Source organism: Mangifera indica, chromosome 2, assembly GCF_011075055.1.
Source record: "Mangifera indica cultivar Alphonso chromosome 2, CATAS_Mindica_2.1, whole genome shotgun sequence".
Classification (NCBI taxonomy): Eukaryota; Viridiplantae; Streptophyta; class Magnoliopsida; order Sapindales; family Anacardiaceae; genus Mangifera; species Mangifera indica.
The window spans coordinates 13,378,851-13,401,887 of NC_058138.1; the positions used below are offsets into that span (position 1 = coordinate 13,378,851).

General features: G+C 30.5%; 1 protein-coding gene across 1 annotated transcript; it reads left to right on the plus strand.

Moving 5' to 3' along the window:
- The first annotated feature begins 3,153 nt into the window (after positions 1 to 3,153).
- LOC123209319 (COP9 signalosome complex subunit 2) lies at positions 3,154 to 13,076 on the plus strand. The gene is made up of 12 exons (XM_044627299.1): positions 3,154 to 3,294; positions 3,387 to 3,479; positions 8,896 to 8,974; positions 9,364 to 9,604; positions 9,682 to 9,756; positions 9,839 to 9,973; positions 11,023 to 11,210; positions 11,879 to 11,947; positions 12,028 to 12,118; positions 12,234 to 12,368; positions 12,535 to 12,647; positions 12,729 to 13,076. The coding sequence occupies exons 1-12, from the start codon at positions 3,285 to 3,287 to the stop codon at positions 12,817 to 12,819; spliced, it is 1,320 nt and encodes a 439-aa protein (XP_044483234.1). The 5' UTR covers positions 3,154 to 3,284; the 3' UTR covers positions 12,820 to 13,076.
- Positions 13,077 to 23,037: the final 9,961 nt, after the last annotated feature.

Here is a 23,037-nt window from a genome sequence, read left to right on the forward strand (position 1 = left end):
CTTGTACATAGAAATAATTGCGGGGAAACCAAATAATATTTGAAAAATTAAATTCACTACCCTTACTTGGCTAAACGTCTTAACAACTTCTCTAGATATCACATTCACACAAACCCCTAAATAAAAACCCATATGACAAACCTTTTCCGCGTTTGGTTTGATAATCATTTATTACCAAAAATAAAAAATTATGAAAGGATAAATTATCTTAAAGATTACTGAGTATAAATTATTATTATTATATTTAATAAAAATTAATAGATATAAATAATTATTATATTTAATTGAATATAATAAAAGAATACTATGATATATTTTTTTACTTAAAAAATTAATAAATAAGGATAGAATTATAAAAAAAAAAATTAAGATTACTTTAATAATCGTTAAATACATAAGGTGAAATTAGTAATAAGATTATCTCTTATGTTGTCTGTCACGTCTTTATTGATAATAAAAAATTACATAATTTTTTATTACTTACTAATCAAACTCATTGATCCACTAGCATTTAACTCGTATTGCCTTTAACAAAATTCTTCATTAACATGAGCTTTAAATTCATCAACATATCCTTTAGGAATGTCTTAATAATACACTAGATTCTTTTTAATTCTCCATTGATATAGATTTCCAATATTTTATTTTCCTACTCCTAGACATTAGATAATTAGTATTTTTGAGAGATAAACAATGAAATGGAACTTGAGCTTTTACTCTTTAATTGACTATCAAGTGTAGCCTCTCCAAGAAGTTGCTCATTTTCAAAAGGCCATATGTTTATTTCCCACCCTGTGTGTTCGATGAAATAATCAATTTTACTCCTCAAGTTTTAAAAAATCAAAATTTTATTTATCATCCATTTTTACTAGTAAATTTGTTAAGTTGTATTTGAAATAATTATTTTGTTTTTTTATTGAAATTATAAAATTACTATTAATACTTAATAGAAATGTCAAATTGCTAATACATTTTTATCAGTTTAAAAACTTATGACTTAAACTCTTAAAAAATATTATAATTTTAATCAACTTTAAAATGTTGTATTTTAATCCATTTCTTAGAGGTGTAAAATTTTCATTAAGACCTATAATATTTTTTAAATTACAGTTTTTCCTCTAAACTTTTAAAAAGAAAAAAATATAAAAATAAAGGAGAAAAGAAAAATAAAAACAATATGAAGAAAAAGAGAAAAATCTATATAAAATGACATTTAGAGAGCGTTTGGTTTAGATAATATTTTATTACTAAAATTGAAAGATTACTTTGAAGATAAATTATTTAAAAAGTTACTAGGTATAAATGATTAGTACGTTTAAAATTTGATAAAAATAAATAGGTATAAATAATTATTGTGATTAGTTAAATATAATAAAATAATACTAATAAATTAATTTTCTTAAATATCCTTGTGTATAATTATTCTAATATATTTTTTATATTATTTGTTATATTAATTGATAATAAAGCTATTTTTATTCTAAAAAATTAATAAATAAGAATATAATTATAGTAAAATTAAGATTACTTGTTAATATTTTAATACCTAAAGTGAAGATAGTAATCAGATCATTACATATATTATCTGTCATATTACTATTGGTAATAAAAAATTATTATAATATTGTATTACTGATAAACTAAACAAAGTAATATAAATAATAAAAGATAGATTATTAAGGTAACATGTATTAACTAAAACCAAACGACTCCTCGTATCTTTTTAACTTAACAAAATTCGTTAAAGGAAATGGATGCTTGGTGAGAATTTGGTTTTTAGAAATTTAAAATGTAAGAATTTGTTAGTTCAGTAAACCTTGGGCGATTAATATTCTTTTGCCCTTTTCAAAATCTTTTGACTATCAAAGGAAGTTGATTATTCTCTAGGATTTAAATTCTAAGACCTCTTCAATAGTGTAGACCTACCTAGTCAGTAAACTCTTTTGGTTGCTATCTTATTTACTACTTCTTGGGTCAAGACATCCAATTAGGGTTGGACTCGAGCCAAGCTAGCTCAAGCTCGAGCTCGGCTCGGCTCGGTTCGAGCCTGAAACGAGTCGGGCTCTGCTCGGCTCGATCGAGCTCGAGCTAGCTCGGGTTGGCTCGATAGATTTTTTTTAAAAATTTTTTATACAAAATGACGTCTTTTTGATCCATATATATATACAAAACGATGTCGTTTTGATATGAAAAACTAGTCGAACCGAGCCGTAAACGAGTCGAGCCAAACTTGAGCCGACTCGAGTCGGCCATAAATAAACCGAGCCGAGCCCAAGCTGGCTGCGAGCTGAGCTCGGCTCGGCTCGAATCCAACCCTACATCCAATCTCTCAATTACTACTTCTTGGGCCTACTTAAAAATACAAAATATGTGGAAGGTGATTATAAAATAACCGAATGATAAATTCTCATTTTTTTTATTAAGTTTTAAAAAATTAAATTTCTATTTATTATCTATTTTTATTAATGAATTCTGTTAAATAAAAAGATATGAATATTGTTTTATATAAATTTTTCTATTTTGTTATGTTTTCTGTCTCTTTCATTTTATTTTTTTCCCTTATTTTTTTATTTTCTCTTTTCAAAACTTTAGGAAAAAAATTAATTTTTAAAAATATTAAGGGTGTTAAAAATTTTTTTCAAGAAGTTTAGTTTTGGGGTGTTTTAAAAATTTTAATATGTTTCTTAATAGTTTAAAAAATGATAGTTATACCTTCAATTAATTGATCAAAATATAATATTTTAAAATTAATTAATGTTTTAATATTTTTTTTCGAATATAAGTGATAGATTTTTACACTGGTAAGAATTTATTGATAAATTGATATTTATATTAAGTGATAGTAGTAATTTTAATAAAACTGTAAAACAATCATTTAAAAAAATAATAAAAATATGTGCATAATTTTGTGTGTAACCATTAATATATCACTATGTGATAGAATATTGATTTATTTTTAATTTTAAACTATTTAATAATATATAATATATTATTAGTTATGTGTAAAATTATACATGTTATTTATGTATATAATATTACTCTTTAAAAAAGGGGTTAAAAATATTCACTAACAAATGTTGATGATGGGTCTGAAATTTATCTTTTAAAACATATAGGACGACAATTTTAGTTTATTAAAGATTGCGTGGGCCACGTAGACTTGGTCCTATAAATATGACCATCGAAGTGCCCTAACAGGAATTATAGACAATTACCAGACTCAGATATCACATTTAATTTTGTCATCGCAATTTCTCTTCTAATTCCTTCTTTCCAACTCAGTCATGGGTTCAGGTGTTTCCCTTTTCAATTTTCAATTTTTCTTCTTTTCATCAATTTTCTGTTCAACTTTAATTGTGGCTTACTCTTCGTATTTCAATATGCAGATGCGGATATGGAGGATTATGGGTTTGAGTACTCAGATGAGGAGCCTGAGGAACAGGACGTTGATATCGAGAATCAATATTATAACTCTAAAGGTTTTTCTATTTACTATTTTATTTTGGGAAACTACGAATCGCTAAGCTTTATCGCGTTCTTTTTGATGTCTTTGTTCAATAGGATTGAGAAGTAACTGAAGTAAAATTATAATATTCTGATTTGATTGTTTTATGTGTGAATGTTGAAATTTCTTTTTGTTTAATAATGGAAATGTGCCTTTTTGTGGGTTTGGAAGGTTGCAAAACGCTTGCTCTTTAAGCAAAGAAATTTTATCTTTTCAAAAATTTTGTTTCAGACTGGTATGCTGTAATTCTTTTCGACCTCTCCAAAAATTTTTTGCAGAAATTAATTGATGGGTGTTGATATTTGTTCCATTTATGTCCAATAAGAGATGAATGGAGGATTTGAGGAATGTTATTGGATGCTTTTGCTGTAGTGTGCTTGCTTTGTGCATTTTTTCTCCCCACTGTTTGTTGGATTTGGAATGGTGGGGTAATGGTGATTGATTATTCCTTTGATTAAATACTTCTATTGTAGAAGTTATTGGGCTGGACGATGATATGGTGAACAAGGTGTGTAGACAATATTTTAATAGCTTAGTAATAAAAGTGTAAACAGGAAAGAAGGGGTCGGTGGTTCAGACCATGATAATGATTCTGAAGGGGGAAATAGTGGTTTGCGGCAATGAAGTTACTTTTTTATTTTGAAAGACTTTGTAACTGTAGGGAAGGCCTCGAAATTGTGTAGGACTACATGTTTTATGGTGACTAAATGCATCACTGTGACCATTTTCAATTAGATTCTTTGTTTATACAAATTTTGCAACTTGCAGAATTTATGTGGTATTCACACGATATGATTAATATGATGAACTAGGAGTGGTTAATAGAATAGCAGCAAAAGCTAAAATAGGCTAGGAAGGGGCCACTGGTTTAGATCTTATTTTTGATGCAGAAGGGAGAAAAAAGGAGGTATGGGCGAATGATGTTACTTTGTGATTTTGAAAAAATTTTCAATTTTAGGAAAGCCCTTTTTATTGTGTCTTGAATTCCATGTCTTAGTTATATTAATGAAATGCACTATTATTACCATTTCTATGACTCCTGGATTTCTATGCTTATCATGCATAAATTCATTGGTAGGAAAATTTGGAATTTAATTGAAAACTGGGCAAGGAAATTTTGGGTACATGCCTTACCATGTGTCTTAATTTTGGTGAAATATATTCTTCTATTTATACTTGAATAGCCTACCGTTTCACTTAGCTATGTGGCAAGACTAATGCTTTTATCCGTATTGAATTATATACACTGTGGTATCTTTATTGTTTGCCGAAGTCATTTTCTGTCTTGAGGCAAATTATGATGGTTTTAGAGCCAAAATTGAAAGACCTTTTCATCCACGAATGGGTTTAGATATTGTTATGGGATTTTTGGAGTACTTATGTTTTGTATGATGTGGAATAATTCTAAAATTTTGTGATCGCATTCAGATTTGGTGTGATCCCACTTATTTTGTTTCTATTTCTTTAGGTGATTTATTTTGGTTAGCATATATTCTAAATATGTTAGAATATATTTGAATATATTTCAAATATATTATTTCTTATGTTAAAATATATTCTAAATATAGGTTTTCCCATTGTGTAATATTGTATATTAATTATTTTGATTTTTTTTACTTTATTTAGGATTTAGAACATGTATAAATTATAAACCATTGAGATAATTGTAAATAAGAGGGAAATACAATTCTATTCAGATTTTTTCTTGCTATTAGAGCTAAATCTTTGAAAAATCGATCCTATGGCTACCATCACCTAACCTTCTTCCTTTGATATCACTTTTGTTCCCAAAACTACCACTCTCTCAAATTCGGGTAGTTTCGATGTCTCTATTCCCCCCATCACCGTTCACAATCTCTTGGGCCCAAACTATGTTTAGTGGTCTTAATCAGTTTTGATGTATGTGCGAGGTAAATGGAAAGAAAACTATATATCACTGGAGTTATAGTCGCATTGCTAAAGGAGGATCCCAAATTCAAAGCTTGGAATGTCGAGAACAACATGGTGATGTCATGGTTAATCAATTCCATGACAGTAGTAATTGGCGAAAATTTTATCTTCTACTGCACAACTAAAGAGATTTGGGATGTAGCTAAGGAAACTTTTACTGACAAAGAAAATACGTTGGAATTATTTGAGATAGAAAGCAACCTTAATGATCTTCATCAAGGAGACCTTAATGTCACCCAATACTTCAACTTGCTTTATTGTCAATGGCAACAACTAGATTGGTTCGAGGTTTATGACTGGGAAAGTCCTAATGATGACCTAAAGTAGAAGAGTGTCATTGAGAAAAAACGCATATTCAAGTTTTTGATGGAGTTAAATCCAAGCCTCAATGAAGTTCGCAATCGTATATTAGAGATAAAGCCTCTGCCATCACTTCGAGAAGCATTTTCTGATGTTCGTCGTGAAGAGAGTAGGAGGAAGCTAATGCTTAGAGGGCAAACAAGTGAGTCTTCAACCATGGCAGCCCAAGGAAATGTAACAAATTTCAATGAAAACCAGCCCAAGAAACGTTGATTCTTTGTTTCAATGGACGTTTCTTTCATAGAAAATCAACCTTTTTACCCAAAATCTAATATTCAGGGGGAGAGTGAGTCAATTGAAAAATATCATATTTTGAATAAAAATGACTTCACCACATTTGAATTTGATCTTTACACAAGTTCCTCAATCCCTTTGACACCTTATTTTCCTCCTCCTGTTGCTCCACCAAAAATTGCCCCTCCAGTTTCAAACCCACTAAATTATAAAGTAATTCAACCTATAAAATCTGACATTAAACTAAAATCGAGTGTTGTTCCTTTGAATTCTCCAACTTGTTATGATGAGTTAGAGACAGGTACTCATCCTTTGCAAGTTCAAGATTCAGAATTGAGCCCTGAGGCTCATGAAATACCAGGTAACAATGATGTTATTTCTGACCAAATCATTGTTGAATAACCAGATGATCTTGGGTGGCATATTGCTCTTTGAAAGGGTGTTCGCTTATGGGATTGATTATCAAAAGACTTTTGCCACTGTTGCAAAGCTCAACACAATTAGAACTCTTCTTTCTGTGGTTGGTAATCTCGATTGGCTCTTGTACCAATTAGATGTCAAGAATGCATTCCTCAACGGTGATCTTGAGGAAGAGGTCTACATGGACATGCCCCCTGGACTTGAAAGGTCAAAAAAAGTATGTAAGCTTAAGAAGTCACTCTATGGACTAAAACAGCCTCCTAGAGCATGGTTTGACAGATTCTTTAAAGCCATGAAGGAGTTCGGATACACTCAATGCTAGATAGATCATACTTTGTTTCTCAAAGAATCTAATGAAAGTAAAAAAGCTATTCTGATTGTGTATGTTGATGACATTATTATGACAGGTGACTATCAGGAAGAAATTATCAGATTGAAGGAAGTTTTGGCTACGGACTTCGAGATAAAGGACCTGGGAATTCTAGGAATGGAGGTTGCTAGGTCAAGAAAAGGTATTTGTGTTTCTCAATATAAATATATTTTAGACTTGTTGAAGGAGACAAGAATGCTTGGTTGCAAACCTGCTGAGACACCTATGGACTCTATGAAGAAATTAGGAGCAAGTGAAGATAGTCCTCTAGTTAATAAAGGAAGGTATCAACAACTTATGGGAAAATTGATCTATCTTTCTCCCACCCGACCTGATATAGTTTTCTTTGTCAATGTTGTGAGTCAATTTATGAATAATCCAAGAGAAGATCATCTTGAAGCAATGTATCACATACTCAAATATCTTAAGATGACACCAAGAAAGGGACTTTTGGTTAAGAAATCATAGAGCAGAGAAATCAGTATATACACTGACGCTTATTGGGTGAGATCTCCCACTGATCGAAAGTCAACAAGTGGATACTGCTCCTATGTTTGGGGGAACTTAGTGACTTGGCGGAGTAAGAAGCAATCGGTAGTAGCAAGGAGTAGTGCAGGAGCTGAATTTACAGCTATGACCTTAAGCATCTGTGAGGTTATGTGGCTAAATCGGTTACTCTCAAAATTGAAACTATCATGTGGAAACTTCAGGAGCATTCTTTGCGATAACCAAGTAGCAATAAACATTGGTAAGAATCCTGTACATCATGATTGTACCAATTATATTGAGATAGACTGTTATTTCATCAAGGAGAAGATTGAGTCAAATTTGATCACTTTGTCCTACATATTGATGCACCATCAGATCGCTGACATCATGACGAAGCCACTGTCGCGTATCAACTTGGAAGAATTAAGTTCCAAGTTGGGTTTAATAAACATTTATAACCCAACTTGAAGGGGAGTGTGGACTAATTCTAAGATTTTGTGATCACATTCAGATTTGGTGTGATCTCACTTATTTTGTTTCCTTTTCTCTACATGATTTATTTTAGTTAGCATATATTCTAAATATGTTAGAATATGGTTGAATATATTTCAAATATATGATTTCCTATGTTAGAATACATTCTAAAAATATGTTTTCCTATTTTGTAATATTGTATATTAATTATTTCAATTTTTGTTACTTTATTTAGGATTTAGAACATGTATAAATTATGAACCATTGAGATAATTGTAAATAAGAGAGAAATACAATTCTATTCAGATTTTTTCATATGATGCCACACTTTTACCTGTGATAATATTTTAGACTCTCCTTACTATGGCTTTATTACTCATTTTACTCACTTTCCGTACCTTTTGTTTTGTTTATTCTTTCTTCATGTTGCATTTTTTTAGCTTTTTCCTGGGCTTTTGCACTTCTAATTCTAGATGCCTCTGGTGATGAAATTGTAGTTTTTCAAATTCTTCTACATTTTGATTTTCAAGGTATAATCTTCCACTAGACCAATCTAGGTGATCGTATAATTACGTTATTGAACTACATTTTATAAATTTCAAATATCATGTGTTATTACTGTCCTCAATATTATTTTTATCCCTTATTTCATTTTTCCAGTCTCTTTGTGGACATCCTGTCCACTGGTGTATTTAATACAATGTATTTTCTTTAATAGATTGACAATGCCTTATTAAAGGAGTACCTGATAATTCTTTTTGTAATGTAAGTGTGAATCAAAATGTATGATATTTATATTTATCCAAACTTGAACGTTTAAAATAATTTGGCCTTGATGCTTTCTCTCTCATACACACATACACACTGTATGCTTTAGCAATGGTCTTGTCAGTTCCTTCTTAATTAGTTCTTAAGTAGCATATCATTAGCTATTGCTTCTTTTTAAAAGTCTGTCTCACATGGTTTCAGACAAATGTGAAGGCATTTAATTTTGCCTATTTGCTATCTTTCTTTCTTTCTTTTTTTTCCCCTGCTTTCTATCTTATATATTTCACTATTATATAATATCTTTTTATCCTATTTTTCCATAAAGGTCTGGTTGAAACGGATCCAGAAGAGGCACTGGCTGGTTTTGCTGAAGTTGTTGGCATGGAACCTGAGAAGGCTGAATGGTGAGTTTCTTTTTACTACTGAGTGAGGTTAGGAGTTTCTTACTTGCAGCAGCAGTGTTTTCTTAATATTACAGTGTTGATGAATAAAATAACAGAGGCACCTAGCCATAGAAAAACCAACAAGTTGGGTGTTTTTGTGCTTGCAAGAGTAATGGATATATGTCATTAGTTTATTTTACGTATTTGTTCTTGTGTTGACATTTTGTCCATCAATTAAATTATTTTTGTATGGGAAACGGATGGGGTTGGTGTTATTTTGTTGTATGTATTATTTTCTTTGTTTAATTTAGTATTTAATTAATATTTATTTCCAAAGAATTTAATCTTTGACTTGGGGCTTTGAGCTCTCTTTCTAAGATTCAATACTTATGCTTCTCTACCATATCCAGGGGATTCAAAGCTCTGAAGCAAACTGTAAAGCTCTATTATCGATTAGGGAAGTATAAAGAAATGATGGATGCTTACAGGGAAATGCTTACATACATTAAATCAGCAGTGACACGAAATTACAGTGAAAAATGTATAAACAATATAATGGATTTTGTTTCTGGATCTGCTAGTCAGAATTTTAGTCTCCTGCAAGAATTTTATCAGACCACTCTGAAGGCCCTTGAAGAAGCAAAGAATGAGGTAAAAATATTGCCATTTGTTTTAGCATCAGAACGGTGCCTTTGTTGATGTGTAATATACTTTCTGTTGTTTTGTAGAGACTTTGGTTCAAGACAAATCTTAAGCTTTGCAAGATATGGTTTGATATGGGTGAATATGGGAGAATGAGCAAGGTACCCTTTCTTTAATACCTGCAAGAATTTCCACTTTGTAATTTGGAATGTTAGTTATGAGAACAATTGTGTATACATCTAGATTTTGAAGGAACTTCATAAATCTTGTCAAAGAGAAGATGGGACAGATGACCAAAAGAAAGGAAGTCAACTTTTGGAGGTCTATGCAATTGAGATTCAAATGTACACTGAGACTAAGAATAACAAGAAGCTAAAGGTAAGGCTTGTGCAACGCTTGATTATGTGGTTTAGAGTCTTCTCTGATGTTAGCATTTTTTACTTTATATTGGTGTAACCTTGTAATTTATCATTTTTATGATTAAATCCTGATAAAAGGATTGTGATTGTTGAATTCCATTTCAATAATTTACCTATTTGTTTCAATAAAATTAAGTAAATAGCTAAAAGTGATTGAAATGCGTTGTGGAATGGATTTAGTTCTTATGTTATAACAAAGGCCTGAAAATTAGACATTAATTTGTTAACATTCCCTTTTCTCCCCCTCTCTCTCTCTTGCATTTTGCTTTAGGATGATCCAATACGAATTCATAAATGTTGAAGCAAGGATAACAAATTACTTGAAATTAAGTTTTTTTTAGGATGCCAGATGACATATGGATCTCCCAGGTCAAATATATAGATAATATTAACTCAAGAATCCTAAACTAATCTTTTTAATATGTTACAGGTGATATACACCTACATAAGTTGTATCTCATTTTACTACCTTATATGTTCTTTAAGACTTAGTATGATCCAAGATTGCCATTCCTTTAATGTATATTTACATAGTTCCAATGTGCATATCTCTTAACACCAATGTTAGGTATCAAGAACACCCATGTTACATGTGGCTTTGACAAAATAATGAGCTTCACATCTGAAATATTAAAGCAACTGAAGGAGGATCTACAATATTGATCAAGTATGTATTGGCCTTTATATTATGGTCGAGAAATCTACCAGAAAGTTATATAATTTGTGGAAGTACCAAATAGATATTGTGGCCTTAGTTAACCTTGGAAACAGATGTGAGACTCCTTAAGATCCTCTTTTATGTGTAGGCCTGATGGAAGAATAGTTTTGACATGAGCTGAAAAACATGATGAGTGCCATAATTCCTTTCTAATGATTTAGTTGAAGGCTCAAAATCTATGTAAAGTCGAAGCTGATTCTTTCTGATCACTATTTTAAGATCATGTTAGTTTATCATTTTCAATTTTAATTCGGGACAGAGCTGTTTTTGATGGAATGGATTAAATGCAGCAATTGTACCAGAAGGCACTTGCTATTAAATCAGCTATTCCCCATCCAAGAATCATGGGAATAATACGTGAATGTGGTGGGAAGATGCATATGGCTGAACGTCAGTGGGCAGACGCAGCCACTGATTTCTTTGAAGCTTTCAAGAATTACGATGAAGCTGGGAATCATAGGCGTATACAATGTTTAAAGTATAAATGCTTTCTCTTGCTCTTCATTTCTTTTAATGTAGTTGATAACAGGGTTACTGTCTTTCATCTCTCTCTTGTCATGCGGTTTTGATTTTAAAACTAGTAGTTAGAACTGAGTTCCTTTAATGATTGATAATGGGATTGCAAATTCGGTAGACATTCGGTACATCGATATTGGTGTATATAAGGTGAGAAAATTGAATATTTCTGATTAATTAATAACATTGAGCTTAAGTTGTTTGTTCTTTGTATGAGTTTAGAATTTGACAAATGGCCCAACTATTAATTTTAAAGTTTGGGTTATTCATTAATTATCTATGAAGTGTTCTCTGCCAATTTAAAAAATTTTAATTTTTAAGGCAGACACATAAATAGATAAAAAATTTTACAAACACATGGGTATCATCTAAATTTAATCGATTCCTATAAGGTAAGAAATTGTGACCTTTTCTTCTTGTCTTTTTCGGAAAAAAGTTCTCAAAATAAGTAAGAAATCTTAGTTGATGTTGGGCAGTAGACATAGGAGTAATGCCAGAACTGTTATCTTTATTTCCTGATATACCTACTATTTATTTTATATTTTCTTTTGTGGTAGTATTTATTGTAACTAAGGTATAACTGTATTGTCCTTTGACTTGCTTTTATTTTAATTGTGGGTTCATTAACAGATATCTGGTTCTGGCAAATATGCTGATGGAATCTGAAGTTAATCCATTCGACGGACAAGAGGCAAAGCCGTAAGTTCTCTTATTTTGCCCTACTCACTGAATCCAACATATATTTTTCTTTTCTCTGATGAGCTGATTGCTACTCTCAGATATAAAAATGACCCTGAAATTCTAGCAATGACAAACTTGATAGCAGCATATCAACGAAATGAGATAATAGAATTCGAGAAAATCCTTAAGGTACATTAGTTTTATTTCAATGTTTTTACAGCTTACAATATATACCTTCTTTCTTTCTTTTTTTTTTCCAATTCATTTCTGATCTCCTAATTTAGTTGCTAGTGGGAATTTTCAGAGTAACAGAAGGACAATAATGGATGATCCCTTTATCCGTAATTACATTGAAGATCTATTGAAGAATGTCCGCACTCAAGTGCTGCTTAAGCTTATCAAGCCCTATACAAGGATCCGAATCCCTTTCATCTCAAAGGTAAAGCCAGTGGCTTCTCAAAAACTGTTCCATTCATACCAGATTTCTTCATAACGTTGTTCAACTGTTTCACATAATATTGTGAGAATTTTTTAACTTGCTTGCAAAATTTATAGGGAGCAGTTTCTTCTATTTCATAAACTTAACCAACATGGTTGTTATGTAGGAGCTCAATGTGCCAGAAAAAGATGTTGAACAATTGCTGGTTTCACTAATCTTGGATAATCGTATTGATGGACATATTGATCAAGTGAACCGGCTCTTAGAGCGTGGCAACAGGTTAGCCTTTCTATCTTTCATGAATTTCATCCTGTCCTACTTGGCGGTGGCTAAACTGCAATCAATACAATACTCTTGCAGGTCAAAGGGAATGAAGAAGTATACTGCCATAGACAAATGGAACACACAGCTAAGGTCTCTGTATCAAACTGTTTGTAATCGAGTGTCTTGAGTACATTGAAGGTGGCGCAGTAGTAAAAGTTCAATCAGTTTTTGGGTATTTTGATGATGAGTCAGGAGAAAGGTGAAATTGTCTTTTTCAGCACTCTGTCGATTTCAGAAAGGGACTTATATTTTTTGTATTACAAACAAAATGTTAGACACTGCCATCAGAAGTATGTTCATTTATCAAAATGTTGGGTTGATGACAAATAAATTTTGAAGGAGTAGTTTAAAGGTGAATAGATATGTTTATGATCTTGTTAAGAATTTTGATGTTGAGAGGAACACTACTTGTTTTACCCAGTAACAAGCTGATTATCTGCCATTGATGGCCTATCTTATATGGTCTTAGGGTTGAAGGAGCTTTGCCCTAATTTTGCTGAAATTGCAGCTAGAGTTTGGCTTAAATAGAGAATAAAGAGAAATATGGCTCACAAAGAGTGAGAAATTGGTATTTCAATAAAATTATGTATATTTATTTTGAGTATATAAATGAATGTATATTTATTTGTTATCATATAATTGAATGATTTTAATTAATAATAAAATGATATTTAATCACGTGATAATACATATAAATATGAACGTAAGTACTCAAAAGTGTTGCACATCATATTTTACTCTCTGCGTTGTAGAATTAAAAATTGACCTAAATGAGACTTGACTTTAAACGTTACTGTATTCACCATCCCTCTCCCACCAAAAGTCTATTTGGCCGGTAGTGTCTATGTCTTCTCTCAAAAGTCGGTCAACCAAATCATTTTTGTCTCTCCATCCTCAATTAAATTTGTATTTAGTAGGCTCTATCTTCTCCTTTACCATTAAACAATAAATTGGAGGGGACAATTTATTGAAAAATCGAGTTTAATTAACTTTTCTTTCCATCCATACTATTTTGTTTTAAGGTGCATAACATTCTTTTAGTCATAATTTTATGAATCAACCATTCAAAACCTAGAGTTCTTGGGTACTATTTAATACATTATTTGAATATTGTGTTGTTGGTTGAATCTTTATTGAAATAAATATGAAATATAGTCGTTAAACCCTAGATGAAATCCTACGTTTTTTACTTGAAACTCATGAATTTAACTAGAAAAGGAATACTTCTTTTAGAGTTTAACAACTATTTTAAAAGGAAGAGAAAAAGTTAGTTAGATTTGATATTAGTCACATAAACAACTTAAAAAGAGTGTTACAATAGAATTCAATTTGAGTTCAATTAATATCTATTATATGAAACTGGTAAATGGGGGTTTAAGCCAGATTTGACCAATATATGTTCTTTCCATTTGGTGGAATTTGGCTGAATATGATTGATACCCCCATTTGATCAATTTTCTTAGATGAATTCTTTATTTAGACACTATTAGGTTAATTTGTTGTTTTTGTTTTTGTTTTTTTGCTTTTTCATATCATTTTTTGTCCAACATAACCAAAATGTACTTATGAAAAGGGGCGTTAAGGTAGGGCTTGTCTAGGATTTAGTTAATATCTATCATACAAAATTTGGCTAATATGTGTTATGATCGCTTGGTGGAATCTAGTCTGATATAAGAGAAATTATATTAAATATCCATTTTACCATTTGATTAAGTAAAAATACCAATTTTTCCTATTCTTAAGCAAAAATGCCCACTTTTCCTATTCCTAACAAAAATATTCTAATTTTTTTTAAAAAAATACTAAAATCACCTTTCACCACATTTACATAAACTCTCTCACTCTCACTCTCACTCTTATTATATACATTTTTCATATCACTTAAACACTCATTCTCATTCTCATTTTTACTACAGATTCGTTTGGAAGGAAGAAGTTCGTATTTTTGAATTCGATTCGAAAAATAAATTTATGAAAAAAGGTATTTATACGAATCTTAACTCACAACTTAATTTTATTTGTTAAATCTAGTTTGTATGTCATGTAAAAGGAGTATTTGAATATTAGATAATAATGTAGGGGTTAAATGTAATGTTAAAAAAATATGAGGGCATTTTGATATTACACAATATATAAAGGATTTAAATAACAAGTTAAGAATAAATAGGTATATTTTGATACAAGACAATATATAAGGGTGTTAAATGAAGTGTTATATAATTATGAGGGGTTAAATAAAATTTAAAAAAAAAAAGGGTATTTTAATATTAGACATTGTAAGAATATTTTAAATGAAATGTTAAGAATAGATAGATGTATTTTGATATAATACAACATACTATATATTCTACAATGGTTGAAGTCTTTTCAGATGTCCACCATGGATGTTGTTGTCATCCCCTTTTGGATAACATGTGGGTAAAGTACAAACGAGACTCAAAGGTAACATGTTTAAACATGTATTAAATATTTGTTTTGTTTAACATTTTTATAAATTTTGATCATAAAGTTTTCATATTATTTATTACCTTGCAGGTTGAGGGTGCATATTGAAAAACCGCTAAATCATATACAAAAGTAGCTTTTGAGGCTATGATGTGATCTTTTGATGCAATGAACCCTCAAGTTGAGGCTTATTTATGTGAGGTCGGATTTGAGTGATGGAGCATAGCATACTTTTCGAGGCATCGATACAACATCATGACAACTAATATTGTGGAGTCATTTAACGCACTTGGCAGACATGCACGAAGTCTACATCTCACGATGCTCGTCGAGTTCATTCGTGATACCTTGTAACGATGATTTTACTAGAGAAAAAACCATGCAAGTACATACCCAATTGTTAATAACTATGTATTTGAGCATGTATTGCTTCCTTTATGTTTGTTATTAACATATTTTTTGTTAACATTTTTTCAAATTATAGATGAATACCCTATCTTTGTCACCCCTTGGACGGAGGGGAAGATCAACTATAGTCTATCAAAGTCCACACGCTTGGAGGTTCAGCCAATTACACTTATTCGATATAGAGTTGTTGGTTTTGGTGGATACATGAGCATTGTGGACTTCAATGAAATGTCTTGTACGTGTACAAAGTTTTAATTTTCATGTATTCTATGCAAGTATGTCGTTGTTGTTGCAAGACACATGAGGCTCACAAATGTTAATGCATGGGTTCATCCATTCTTCCGCCCTGAGTTTTACTATGCAATATGTGAGAAACCTATCAATCCTCTTGGAAATAAATCAGAATGGCATGACTGGAGAAGCCCAATGAACTACAGGGGGACATGAAGGCTGCTTCATAACAGGGGGCTGAGTAGGCTCTTCAAGTGTCCTAGGTGTATCGACAAGTATATCTGAAGGTGACATGACTGGAGAGCCCTATCTCCTGTCGAAGGAGGCATCGGAGACGATGAGGAGGAATGCGTATCTGACATACCAGTGTACTCACAGATGTTTGTATACCATGGTAGAGCCTTCTCAATTGGTGACACAGATGAAGCCAGAATGTGATATTATCCTATTCATGAAGATATATAACTAAACATAATTGCAATATATAATGAATCAGTTGACTCAATGATTAATGATTACATACCTGATCATCAGTGAAAATAGTATCGATATGACTCTAAGTAGAAATGTCCCATATACGCCACTTAAACATCCGTGGAGATGTATGGGTATCAGTCATATCAATCCAATCCTACAAGGTGTCCAACGTCTTATATATTCAATACTGCAATATAACCATTAATGATTAGAGTAAATGAAGTCGTATTTTTATCTATTAATATATATAATCAATAAATTTAAACTTACCTGAAATGCAAAAAGAAATCTTAGAGGTCATATTTACGTATTTCAGACATCCATCTGGAGCAAAGTCTGTCACTCGCCTATGACATCGACTTCTACGTCATCTACTATAGGACAACATCTTAGGGATATGAATTAAACTCATCCAGATGATCAACCAACTATAAATATTTGACAGATATTTTAGGAGACGTGCATGCACCAACACTCTGGAAAATTTGGTATCGGGTAGACAGAGGAGATGCCCAAAACATGTCATTTCAAACAGTCGAAGTTGATCTAGGGTCAATGTTAACCTAATCTTGGACATGGCAGTCCGTTGTACACGATATATACCTCTGCTCGAAAGTGTCCTGACTCATCGAGGATTCATAGCTCGCCTTCTACACGTTTCCTTTTAAGAGAAGTATCTTGTAAAATGTTAGAAAATTAGTTAGAATTTCATAAAAAAACAGATCCCTAAACAAATGTGGAAATGAAAAATAAAAAAAACATAGAAAGATAAAAAATGGAAGAACAATCAAAAGAAAAATGAAATTTGAAATCTACACGTTAAATACCCTAGAATTTTTGAATCAAAAAATGATTAGTAAGTTTGAAAAATACAGACCGATACTTCTTAGAAATGACAAAAATCTGAAAAACGAAACTAAAATTCGAATTCTATACGTTGAAATACCCTAAAATGTGAATAATAAAAAAATCATTCAAAAATCTGAAAATACAACTAGAATTATCCTAAAATGATGAAATTTAAAAAACAAAACTGAAATTTGATTTCTATACGTTAAAATACCTTATAATGTGAATAATAAAAAAAATCGTTCGAAAATATAAAAATATGAGTCGATATATCCTAAAATGACGAAATTCAAAAAAATGAAACTGAAATTTGATTTTTATACATTGAAATACCCTAGAATATGAACATTCAAAAATATAAAAATATGAGTTGAAATATCCTAAAATAATGAAATTAAAAAAAACATAACTAAAATTCAAATTGTATACGTTGAAATATCCTAGAATATGAATAGTTAAAAAATCATTCAAAAATCTAGAAATATGAATCGAACTATCATAAAATGACGAAATTCGAAAAAACGAAATGAAAATTTGAATTTTATACATTGAAATACCCTAGAATGTGTACAATCAAAAACTCATTTAGAAATCTAAAAATACAAGTCAATGTATACTAAAATAATGAAATTCGAAAAAACGAAACTGAAATTCGAATTCTATACATTGAAATACCCTAGAATGTGTACAATAAAAAAATCGTTCAGAAATCTAAAAATACAGGTCAATGTATTCTAAAATGACGAAATTCAAAAAAACAAAACTGAAATTCGAATTCTATATATTGAAATAACCTTGAATGGATACAATAAAAAAATTGTTCAAAAATTTGAAAATACGAGTCGATATATCCTAAAATGATGAAATTCAAAAAAACAAAACTGAAATTCGAATTCTATATATTGAAATACCTTTGAATGTGTACAATCAAAAAATCGTTCGAAAATATGAAAATACAAGTTGATATATCCTAAAATGACGAAATTCAAAAAAAATAGAACTGAATTTTGAATTCTATACGTTGAAATACCGAAGAATGCGAACAATCAAAAAATCGTTAAAAATTCTGAAAATACGAGTCGATATATCCTAAAATGACAAAATTTGAAAAAACGGAACTAAAATTCGAATTCTATATATTGAAATACCTAAGAATTTTAATAATCGAATAATCATTCGAAAATCTGAAAGTATAAATCGATATATCCTAAAATAACGAAATTCAAAAAAATAAAACTGAAATTTGAATTCTATACGTTGAAATACTTAAGAATGATAATAATCAAAAAATCGTTCGAAAATTTGAAAATATGAGTCGATATATTCTAAAATAACAAAATATCAATCAGAAATTTCGTTATTATATCGTAAAATGTGCCTAAAAAGACACAAAAGCTAAAAACTAAACTTCAAATACGAAAACTACATATCGAAAAACCCTAAATCAAGAAAAATGGATATGAAATTCGAAAACTACACGTCGAAAAATCATAGATATGAAAAATATTAATTTACCCCTTTAAAAAATTTCTATTGTAAACAGGTCCAATATTTTTCCCTTTGCCCCTAAACAATTTTCTAATCTCTTAGAGCCTGTGCATTTTTAAAAAAGTCAATTTCCCCCCAACCCACGGTTTTCAAAGCATTAGCCCACGGTTTCATGTAAAATTTCAATATGACCCCCAGTGGACTACCCCCTCTTCCCCAGATCCCTGATATTTTGAAAAAGCTACTCCCCCCTAACCCACGAGCGATCTCTCATGCCCGTAGGAGAATTCATTCGGTTCGTGGGATGTATTGTTCCCACGAAACCAACGCCAGTGATTCTAATGCATTTTTCGATTGTAAAATTGTCGTTTTTGCCTCTAATTTCAACACAAATCAAATCTATATATCTTATAACACAAAACCCCTCAAGAAATTCAAACAAAACAACCAAGAATCAAAACATTTTATGCATTGTTCAAAATCGGAACCCTAAAATTTCAAACTACAAAATATCCCTGAAATCTCAATAATCCTATCAATAAATTGATCCAAACAAGACTAGGGATAATGTACTAACCGTTTTTGCCATTTTTGGTTGTTGGAAAACGCAAAAAGTAGACAAAAAAGACAAAAAGTTGCCACGCCCATGGAAGACTCGTTTTCTTTGAATTTAAACAGTGATTCCAGTGGAAAAAGGCCGTGGGAATTATGTAAAATTCTTGGTTTATATATAGGGGCAGTTTTGTCATTCATAAAATAAGGGCATTTTTGCTTAAGTTTTATAGTTTTAGGTAATTTCGCTTAACACCCCTTAATTTTAGGCATTTAAATAATATCCCCTAATATAACCATACCTCCATTCAGCCTACTTTCTTAAATATTGTTGGATGAAGCATTTGTTCAGGCAAAATTAGACGAACTTTTTTATTGTCTTTTTCATATCATTTCTGGTTGAATATAATGTAATGTGTTTTTTAATAATTATGGTTTAGTATTAAAGAACTTTATTTTCTCTTATAATACTGTATATATAATGGTTAGAGTAATACATGATTTGAGAACTTTGAAGGGTGCATACCATACAACAATTGTCACCAACATTTGTCTTTTGGATGTCTTTGATACTATAAGGGACGTTTGGTTTGATTAATATTTTATTACTAAAATTAAAATATCACTTTAAAAATGGATTACTTAAAAAATTATTAAGTATAAATGATTATTATGTTTAATAAAATTTGATAAAAATAGTAGGTATAAATAATTATTGTGTTTGGTTAGAAGTAATAAAAAAATATTAGTAAATTATTTTACTTAAATACCTTTGGGTATAGTTATTTTAAAATATTTTTTATATTACTAATTATATTAATTGAAAATGAAGTTATTTTTATCATAAAAAATTAATAAATGAGAATATAATTATAATAAAATCAAGATTATTTTGATAATCTTTTATTACCTAAGGTAAAAGTAGTATTCAGATTACCACTTACATTACCTGTCGTATCACCATTGGTAATATAAAATTATTGTAATATTTTATTATTGACAAACCAAATAAGATAATATAAGTAATAAAAAATAGATTAACAAAATATTTTTTGTTAACAGAAACCAAACAACCCATAAGAGTAAGGAATGTTTTAATTGAGAGTGACTTGAATTTATTCACAAACATATCTTTTGTTAAGTCCCTAGACAATAGGCCATCCAATTCTTTGCTAAATTATGTAATAATATTATTATAAAAGAGATGAAAACAAAGGAATTGAATAATAAGTTATGGTTCGGTGTAGGCAGGAGACTGCTTAAGTTCTCCCTCTATCAATTGATAGTGCACAAAGTAACTATATAAAAGATGAATTTGTTTCCTTTTCAGGCCTAAAACTTTAAAATAAACTTATTGTAGGCTTTATTTGATGAGAAAGGTTTGATCCAAACTTATCCAGAGGTGGGCACAAAAGCATAAGAGAATACGTTAAAGAATCTTTTTAAAAACCTCTAGACTAATCCTACCTAAATAGGAAAGTAGAATAATCCTAAAACTCTATCAAACAATAATCTTAGTCATCCAGCTAGATGAATGTATATAGATTTGGACTATCAAATCTACTTGTAGACTTGTATGAATGGCTAGCTCTACTACTTGTATTCTAATTCATTCTTAGCAATAAGAGTAAGAACATAGAGTTTTCTTTTTGAATCTTTGTTCTCCTTGTTCTTTGTGTTCTTGAGTGCTTGGGTTTTTGCAAGCTTACTTACTGACGATTTTTTGTTTGTGCATTAAGGCCATACAAATCAAATATGGTCATGAAAGTTGGTATCAAAGTGTTTGGTTCAACTATTCAAGTGATCTTATCTCAAAGAATGGAATGATAAACACAAGTAATGGTAGTTGTACTTGTATTGAAATCCACTCTCTACTAAGGCATGTCTTCAAAATGAATCTTGTAGTACATCCTTGTCTTCAAAAATATTATGTACTTTAGAATCTCTTTCACCTGATGTAGAACCATGACCAATACCTGTATGAGAAAGATTCAGATAAGACATAAGTCAATGCATTGAGTCAAGAATAGTGACATGCACTTTTATTAGAGTTGTACTATGACAAACTAGAGCTTCAAGCCTTCCACTAGACTCAGCTTTCCCATTTTATTCCACACTTGCTATGCGTGGACTTGTTTCAACTTGGACTACATCATTGAACTCATGATCTTTTACTGGAATATCATCCATCCATTTCCCCTGGTCGAAAACATCCCAAGTTAGGACTTTATCCTTCAATTTACGAACCCATTCCTTAGCGATTGCCAACAACTATACATCAAGAACTTCCTCAATATCTTCTAAACCAATATCATTATGCACATTACACATTTTCTCTTCATGACCACCTTCTTCTGGGTCACACTGTGAGTATGCCATTTTTGCATTAACTAGAAATAACAAACAATAGCGATCATTTTTCTCTAGAGTGGACGGGCTATTTGTGTGTTGTTCTTTGGAATTCTCTTCTTAAATTTTATCCCTCTTTTCTTATGATTGACTTTCATATAAAATTGTGTCACTTATTTTATTTTTCTAGCTAATGTTATGAGACATTGAATGTCATGACCATCTTGAATCTCATACGATTATCCATTAATTAAGTTTTTAGCATTTATTATAATGTGGATATGCTTCCGCTTTAGATTTATTCCAAACAGGAGTTCAAAGCCTCAAACTAATATGTCATTTCTTGTTGACTCATTCTATTATCAATATTTTTTGTTTCCCACCAATGTAGCTTATTGTGTTGTCGTCAGTAGATATCTATTGTTTGTTGTACTCAACCATAAATACTATTTTAGACATTTTCAAAAGGGAAATTTATGCAATGAACAAAACAAAATCGGTTATAACATTTGTTATAAGACATGAATATATAGCGACACTTGATTTAATAATGACATGATATATTTTATGAAGACGAAGATGAGTCGTTTTCGTTCTTTGATGAAGAGGACGTCGCATTACATTGGAAGGAGAACACACTGGAGAGAAAGAGGCCTTATTTGGAGATTATCAGAAAAGTCTCTTTGTAGTAAAAAAAAAATTGAATCTGAAAGTTTGGAAACCCTAAGGGGAAAATGTTGTTTTTGAAAACTTGGGTTGGGGGAAAATTATTAGTTTTTAAAGTTTATGGAGGAAAATAAAATGAAATTTAAGTTTATTTTTAATATGAAATATAAAATAATAATTTTGTCCTTAAAACTAACAGACTTAATCAATTATGGATGGGTAAATGAGATTTTCAAAATTAACAAGAGAAAAATTGAGAAAACAATATACTTTGAGCGTGAATAAGTCCTTTGGCCTTTACCCTTTTAAATATAATTGCGCCTACTCCCCAAATCATGCCTACTCTGCCCAAATTACTCATACCCATGGTTTTCTTCTAGTTTTACACAAATTCTAACACAAAATCACATCAATCTTTTGTACAAATGGAGAATGAAGTAAATAAAATGTTAAATATCATATTTATTAATTACTAAAATTCACTACAAAAATTTAGAATTGATGAAAAAAATGAGATAAAAGTGGTTAATCCTACCTTTTAAACAATGGCCACAATTACTCCTATCTTACACCTAACTAAGATTTTAACCATACTTAGTATTACACTCTAACTCAAACTCTCAATAATAATGAAGAATTAATGAAAAAGGAGGATTAAAATTGCAATTATTCATATTAGGAGCATATCAAGTTTACCCCAAGAAATATTCAAATTTAAGACTCAATTCTTGAAAAATATATGACACAACATAATCAATACTTATTTACTTGGATTAAGATGAATTTGTTACTTGATTCATGATTTTTAAGTGAATTTTAACTAAAATTATGAATGAAAATGAGAATATGCTACCAAAGTTTATTTGGCTATATTGTATAA